Genomic DNA, 8,498 nt, shown 5'->3' with positions numbered 1-8,498 from the left:
GGTGGAAATACGATGAACTTGATGAACCTAGACTAAATAAAATGAAAAAAACATATGTATAAAGAAAAATGGTATAAATTTCAAAAAGTGTCTCACTCACAAAGTTCTGAAGATTTAAAAAGCATTACTCATGGGCTGACATTTTGCTCATTCCTTATACTTGTTTTTCCTTATACTGTTGTTTGTTTGTTTGAAGACAGACAATAAAATCCCAGCACAATGCCCGTCATTGAAGACACCAATCTAATGGACGACAGTTCTGAAGAAGTGTTGCCCAAATGTTTGGTATGTGCTTATAATTCAGCAGTAGTATACAAAAGAACTCTTACATTGAAAACTTGTAAAACTTCAAACTATTGACTACCCAGCAATACCCCATGGGGGGTGGGTGTCATAAAGAGCACCCAAACTGTACTTCAGTGACTTAACGTTTTTTGTGACCGTCAAATTCAGTTCTTTCAAGGGCAGGTGAATATGAGTGTGAAGGTATTTTCCTAATAATGGAATGGGTTTTAAAGAGCAACCCTGTACTTTGACCCACTTTCTATTTGATTCTCTTGCAATACAGTAAAGGAAAATTCCACTTTTGGGCTAAATGACCCAAATTTGGATTCTAAGTTGAGACTTAGCTGTTTGTCCTTCCAATGCAATGGCTTCAAAAGCCTTTTAGGAATAATTGGATATGTAGGCTGGATGCTCTAGGAACAATTTTATTCCTCCAATATACACTTTTAGACAGAAGGAAGTTCAGATGGATCATTTAACACTTTTCTGCCACCAACTCTCAATGAGCCTTCAAACACTGGACCAATGTAGCCATTTGCTTTGGTAGAATTTTCCAGTGAATGATTATTAGAGCTTTCTCCTGTACTATGGACTCCTGGTGTGGCACTGTTAGATCATCACAAAGTCGGCAGTTCAAACCCACCAGCTGCTCTTCGGAAACCCTACGCAGGGTCGCTATGAGTCAGAACTAACTCCATGGCACTTAACAACAACAACAAAATCTTGTACTACATTCCAGAACATTCTGTGCTCTCGTGACTAAAGCATTGATCTAGATTAACTGGCTCCCAGTCTTTCTTTCTTTCTTTTTTTTTTTTAAATGTTTTATTGTGAATTATGTGATAGTTTACATGGGAGAGCATTAGTTTTACATTCATCCTATTGTATATCGATTCATTGCCATGGTTATAATCCCCTCCATGCATAATCAACCAACCAAAGGGTACACACTACAAGCCTGTCCCCTGGTCATCAGCACGTAGCCCCTCTCCCTCTCTGTGTCTAAAGTCCCCAGCTGTTCCATCTCTCCATGTCTTCATCTCTGCCTCCATCTCTGGCATCACTGCTTCTCTGGGTAGGGTCCTGCTCTCTGATGTTCTCCCTTGATGGTCCCAGTGACCTCCGCTCCTAGACTGAAAAGTTAATCACTCCCCTCCTTGCTACAAAACGTCTACCTTTACATTTCCAACCCTCACAATCAGTCCTGATAACAATTATTCACTGTTGTATCACAAGAGGCCTATCTGCATTTCATTTCATCAGCCCCTCCTAGACAGATTGGAAATTACTCACTGGAGATTCTACCTTCCTCCACGCTCTCTGGATCTAGGTTCCCTCTTGAAAGCTGGTAAGTCAGTCACCTCTTGCCTTTGTAGCCCCCTCATTTTGGGTAGCCAATGTCCAAGTTGCCCATCCCTGTCTACTCTGTATATGGAAGGTATGGGAATGATCCTTGTTGTAAAGATTTGTTCCCTCTTTTGAGATACTGCATCCATAGATGTACTCCCATTCTTTCTTGCAAGAAATGTTTGATATTGTTGTTAAGTACCATCGAGTCAGTTCTGACTCATAATGATCCTGTATTGGGTTTCCGAGGAGAAACTGGTGGGTTTGAACCTCTGACCTTGTGGCTAGCAGTCCAATGCTTATCCTACACCACAACTCCCAAAACAAACGTGGTGGTGTGCCCTCAAGTTGGTTCTGATTCATAGCGACCCTGTATAGGATTTCCAAGGAGAGGCTGATGAGTTTGAACTAGTGACCTTGAGATTCAAACTGGCCTTATGGTCAAGTACTTATCCTACAGCACCATACCAGGACTCCAAAAGAAATGTAGAATCACTCAAATCAGTCACAACTTTCATAGCTGTCCTTTCCATGGTAGCCTTAGAGTTTTAGATCTAGAAAGATCTTAAAGAGTGTAGAGCCCAGATCTAAGTGGTTCATTTTATAATGAAAGGTTTTAGTGATGAGTCTGAACAACACATGTTCAGGGGGAATACAGCTGAGATTTGACCCTGGAGCTTTTGACTCTTCTTTCCCAAGCTTTGCCCAAGATCAATGTTTGTGTTTTTGTGATTGTTTGTTGTCCTGTTTGCGTTCTTCTAGGGTCCGTGATTCCAACAGAGCATCACATTTACACCAACTCCATCTTTGTTTCCTCCGCAGCTACCAGAACTGTATGCATCTGCGGAGGATTTTGAAAAGGAGAGCAAGAAATGTACGATCCAAAAAATTCACAACATGTCCCTTAGTGAAGCACAGAAAATGCTTAGTCAAAACTTGCATGCCATGTCACTCATAAGTGACACTGATATGAGAAAGGAAGACACCCAACCTATTCTTACATGCACAGTGGTTAAAAAAGAGGACGGTGAGAAGCCCCAATCAATGACTGACCTCCTCCACCATACTCTGCAGTCGGGCTCCCTCTCCGCTGTGCATAAACTCCACAGGTCCCAAGAGAGAATATTGCAAAGTGGAATCCCTCCACCCAAGCACACCTTCCCTTATGAGCTTCTCATGGAATACTCCAAGACGTTGAACACAGCCGCCACCCGGAAGAAAAGCATTCCCAAGCCAGTCTCAGAAAAGTTTATCCCTGAAGATAAACTTCCTCAGTACGTCTCAATTAAACCAGGTAATCTAAACTGACGAGGCCACCACATGGAGAAAGCTAATGGAGATCTGAATGCAAAATGTACCTAGATTTCTTGAGCAGAAAAGTCAAATTTGGATCTTTAGGAATCTTGCAGTTCTGAGGTTTGCTGTAATGTGTAAAGTCGAGAATGTCATTATCAAGTGCCATTGAATCGGTTCTGACTCATAGCAACCGAGGAGCGGCTTGTGAGTTTGAACCACCGGCCTTGTGGTGCTATGTTTATCCTACAGTGCTACTCCAATAATTCTAGGGTCCAATGTCAGACTCATTCCTGGAAAACTGTATTATCGAGAGGAGTCTGTTATGTTTGGACTCTCAAGAACACAACTATTTCTAAAGTTCCTCAAGCCTTTACTGAAAAGTGTCTTGTAAAATATCTGACAATTAGAACAATTGAGTCTATTTAAGACGATTTTTCCTTTTCACCCTTTCTTTGCTGTACACCTGCAACAGAATTTTCAATATAGGCTACAAGCTACAGGAGTAAGCTCTCTCATAGCCATAAGAGGTCAAAGGCCATGTAGAAAGTGTGAAGGTTTATACAATGATGCTGCATCATTGCTGAATTTTTTGGTTTTGTAGTTTGTAGTAGTCAAATAGTTTCTTTAGTTTTCTTTTATTATTACTATTATTGTTGTTGCAAAAACACATAACACAACACTTGCCAATTCAACATTTTTCTAGTGTACAATTTTTCACTTACATCATCATCTTGTGCAACCAAGACCTGAGTTTTAATGAGAAACAAGTGTCTTATTCCTCAGTGTCTCCATTTTCCCCAAGTGGAGGGTGGTAATATTTGGTGAGAAACTCTGGTAGCGTAGTGGTTATGAGTTAGTCTGCTAACCTCAAGGTCAGCAGTTTGAAACTACCAGCTGTTCTGCAGGAGAAAGAAGAGGTTTTCTGCTCCTGTAAAGATTTACAGCCTCGGAAACCCTAGGCAGGGTCTCTATGAGTCAGAACCGACTCCATGGCACATCACCACCACCAATATTTAGTTGGAGTCCTGGTGTGGCACTGTAGGAAAACATTGAACAGCTAACTGCAAGGTTAGTAATTCAAATCCTCCACCCATGCCTCAGAAATCCTATACAGGGTCTCTATGATTTGGACTCAAACTGAGGACACTTAACAACAAGAACAATATTTGGTCAATGGTCCTGGTGGCACAGTGTTTAATTGTTCTGCTACTAGACAATAGGTCTGCAGTTCAGGCCCTCCCTCTGCTTCTCCATGGGAGAAAGACAGGACAGTCTGCTTCTGCAGAGCCTGCAGCTTTGGAAAACCTATGTGTTGGTTCTATTCTGTCCTCTGGTTGTTGTTAAGTGCCGTGGAGTTGGTTCCAACCTATAAAGACTCTGTATAGGGTTTCCGAGGAGCAGCTGTAAGCTTGAGCCACTGACGTTGTGGTTTAAACTGATTTTGCAGTCCAGCACATTAACGCCACACCAGGACTCCAGCAACCCTATGTTGTTGTTTATTGTTAGGTGCCATTGAGTTGGTACCGACTCATAGCAACCCTATGCACACTGCCAGAATGAAACACTGCCCAGTCCTGTGCCAAGCTCACAATCTTTGCTATGCCTGAGCCCATTGCTTCCGCCACTGTACCAATCCATCTTGTTGGGGGTCTTCCTCTTTTTTCTGACCCTTCACTTTACCAAACAAGATATCCTTCTCCAGTGACTGGTCCCTCCTGACAATATTTCTGAAGTATGGGAGACGAAGTCTGGCCATCCTGGCTTCCAAGGAGCACTCTGGCTGCACTTCTTCCAACACAGATCTATTTGTTCTTTTGGCAGTCCATAGTACTTTCAATATTCTCCTTCAACTTCATAACTCAAATGCATCAATTATTCTACAGCCTTCCTTATTCACTGTCCAAATTTCGCATGCATATAAGGTTATTGAAAATACCATGGCTTGGGTCAGGCACACCTTAGTCCTTAAACTGATATCTTTGCTCTTCAACACTTTAAAGAGATCTTGTGCAGCAGATTTGCCTAATGCAGTACATTATTTAATTTCTTGACTGCTGCTTCCAAGAGTGTTGATCCAAGCCAACTGTATTTGACAACCTCAGTCTTTTCCCCATTTATATGAATGTTGTTTATTGGCCCAGTTGTGAGGATTTTTGCTTTCTTTTACACTGAGGTACAACCCATACCAAAGACTGTGGTCTTTGATTTTCATCAGCAAGTATTTTAAGTCCTCTTCACTTTCAGCAAGCAAGGTTGTATCATCTACATATCGCAGGTTGTTAATGAGTCTTCCTCCAATCCTGATGCCACGTTTTTCTTCATATAATCCAGCTTCTTGGATTATTTGCTCAGCAAATTGAATAAGTAAGGTGAAAGAACACAGCCTTGGCACACACCTTTCCTAATTAAACCATTCGGTGTTCCCTTGTTCTGTTCGAACACCTGCCTATTAGTCTACATACAGGTTCCTCATGAGCACAATTAAGTGTTTTGGAATACTCATACTTCACAATGTTGTCCATAGCTTGTCGTGATCCACGCAATCTAAAGCCTTTGTATAGTCAATAAAGCATAGGTAAACATCTTTCTGGTACAATCTTCTTTCAGCCAAGATCCATCTGACATCAGCAATGATATCCCTCATTCTATGTCCTCTTCTGAAATCGTCTTGAACCTCTAGAAGTTCTATGTCGATGCATGGTTGCACCCATTTCTGTATTGTTGTTGTTGTTAGGTGCCATTGAGTCGGTTCTGACCCATAGTGACCCTGAACAGGGTTTCCGAGGCTGTAAATCTTTACGGGAGCAGAAAGCCTCATCTTTCTCCCACGGAGCAGCTGGTAGTTTCGAACTGCTGACCTTGTGATTCTCAGCCCGATTCGTAACCACTAACTTTACTCACATGGGATATCAGTGATATTGTCAAATGATTCCACATTCCGTTGGGTCTCCTGTCTTTGGAATGGGCACAAATACAGATCTTTTCCAGTCAGTTGGCCAGGTAGCTGTCTTCCAAATTTCTTGGCAGAGATGAGTGAGTGCCTCCAGTGCCCCATCACTTTGTTGAAAGATTTCAGTTTATATTCCATTTATGCCTAATTCTTTGCCAATGACTTCAATCCACCTTGGACTTCTTCCTTCAGGATCATTGCTTTTGATCATATGCTACCTCTTGAAATGGTTGAACATCGACCATTTCTTTTTGGTACAGTGACTCTGTGTATTCCTTCCATCTTCTTTTGATACTTTCTGCATCATTCAGTATTTTGTCCGTAGACTCTTTGAATACCACAAGTCAAGGCTTGAATTTTTTCTTTAGTTCCCTCAGCTTGAGAAATGCTGAGCATGTTCTTCCCTTTTGTTTTTCTAACTCCAGGTCTTTGCACATTTTGTTATAATATTTGACTTTGTCTTCTTTAGCTGACCTTTGATATTTTCTGTTCAGCTCTTGTACCTCCTCACTTCTATTTACTTTAGCATCTCTATGCAGTAACACTATGTTGTTGTTGTTAAGTTCCATCAAGTCAGTTCTGACCCACAGTGACCCTGTATAGGGTTTCTGAGGAGCAGCTGGTGGACTTGAAGTGCCGGCCTTGCAATTCAAACTGACTTTGCAGTCCAGCGCATTAACCCACAATTCCACACCAGTACTCCACCAACCCTATAGAGTCATTATAAGTTGGAATCAACACTACATCAGTGGGTGATATTGTGTCTTTCTATGTTGCTATAAGGAGTCCTGGTGTGGTGCTGTAAAATAAACACTGAACTGCTTTCCACGTGGTTGGTGGTTCAAACCAACCTCTCCTTGGAAATCCTATACAGAGTGGTTATTAGTTGGTGCTGGATACGACTTGACAGCACTTAGTAACAACAACAATGTAATTATAAAAATAGGTGAAATAAATGATACAAAATATTTGAGCTTTTCTGAAGTAGGTTCTTGAGATAGCCCAGAAAATAGTTGGCACTCCCATTTTTACATTTAATGTAAAGGGAGAGACAAAGGAATAAAAATAAAGCAATAGATTGACTGGAGTCCTGTATGGCACTGTGGGCTAATGCGGTAGGCTGCAAGGTCCATTTGAACTATAAGTTCAATGGTTCTAACTCACCAGCTGCTCCTCAGAAACACTATACAGGATCTCTATGGGTTGGAACTGACTTGACGGCACTTAACAACAACAATAGATTGACCAGTTGGAACATATTTGATCTAAGTAGCAGGAACAATCTTTGCTGAAGAGCCTTCTCTGCTCATTGTTGTTGTTGTTGTTAAGCACTGTTGAGTTGGTTCCAATCCATAGCAACCCTGCACAGGGGTTCCAAGGAGCAGCTGGTAAGCTTGAACCACCAATTTTGTGAGGCAAACTGACTTTGCAGTCCAGTGCACAAAGCCATGCCAAGACTCCATTGTTCTCCTTGTAATTCTATTCTAGCCTCACTGGCTCTTTGATCCCTGGTTTTACACTCAAGCCTTGTGCTTTCTTTGCTTGTTTATGAGGCTTATACTTTATTTAGTCAAGGAGGGAAATTAATGGAAAAGAAAAGAAAATGGCTGCTGAGTAGAAGAGTAGACAGAATATCGTGATTGGACTTTCTGTGGCTCATCTCTTTTTGAGGGAATTGTAACTACAGTAACTAGGTCCTAAAGGAGTAAGAAAAACAGGCAAATTCAAGTGAAGTCACTGCTCATATATACCCAAGGCTTGCATCTTGAGAGAAATGACACTAACCATTTTTCCTCCCCATTGACCTCAATGCCCTGCTGATCTCTCCACATTCTGTTAGTATCCAAGTACTGCTTGGCTTGATCTTGTTGGTTAAGTTATCCAGATCCACCCAGTTTCATATATGAGAGAAAGAGGTAGATAGGATGCAGACCATAGGTTCCCCCATAGTTTATAAAAGCTCCAGAAACAGCTCCTGACGAAAGAAAGGAGCCTGAAGCTCATTAGACTTTTATCCTATCCATAGATCATCTCAGAGTAACTAAAAGTTAAATAACAACACCAAGTGATTCTTTGAAAATGTGATTCTTTTTCAGAAAAACAATTCATGGATCTAAAGGATCTAGAGTGGAGGTATTATAAAGGGATTGTGAAATGGACACACCGTACTTCAGATTCATTCATAAAGATCAATTACAACAGGGAGAAGAGATTTGTGGAGAGCCAGCAGATGCCTGAGGATATATTCCCCCCTCTAGTTAATAAGTCTTTGTACATTTACCCTCAGGATGATTTTCATAAAAAGTAACTTCTTTGTTAAATGGAATATATAGTTCATAAAATATCTTGGACATAAAATTTTATTTTTGAGAACAGTAGATTCATTCACAGAAATGAAAGAAGCACAGGCATTTAATAGAACACAAGACCTGAACGTATACATAATGTGTATGAAGTCTCAAATTGAACCATTTGTATGAAATACTGGATTCAAGCTAATCTGCTCAATATATGGCCTGGTTTGGACTCACAATACACATTTGGACCAGGGTTAAGGCAAGTATAGATCATATGAAAAGGGAAACTCCCAAGCAAAAAAAAAAAAAAAAAAAAAAAAAAA

General features: G+C 40.8%; 1 protein-coding gene across 1 annotated transcript in view; it reads left to right on the top strand.

Moving 5' to 3' along the window:
- Positions 1 to 219: 219 nt before the first annotated feature.
- Positions 220 to 8,498, top strand: part of LOC102811398 (dynamin-1-like) — a gene marked incomplete at its 3' end in the record, with an annotated part of 40,336 nt that continues 32,057 nt past the window's right edge. Inside the window, exons 1-3 of the mRNA XM_006867667.1 lie at positions 220 to 285; positions 2,455 to 2,629; positions 7,971 to 8,011. Coding sequence (XP_006867729.1) covers positions 220 to 285; positions 2,455 to 2,629; positions 7,971 to 8,011 — 282 coding nt within the window. The remainder of the gene's footprint in view (positions 286 to 2,454; positions 2,630 to 7,970; positions 8,012 to 8,498) is intronic.

The sequence above is a fragment of the Chrysochloris asiatica genome, unplaced genomic scaffold, assembly GCF_000296735.1.
Source record: "Chrysochloris asiatica unplaced genomic scaffold, ChrAsi1.0 scaffold00107, whole genome shotgun sequence".
Taxonomy (NCBI): Eukaryota; Metazoa; Chordata; class Mammalia; order Afrosoricida; family Chrysochloridae; genus Chrysochloris; species Chrysochloris asiatica.
The sequence above is the reverse complement of the archived record's forward strand: the minus strand, read 5'-3'. Positions and strand labels throughout refer to the sequence as shown.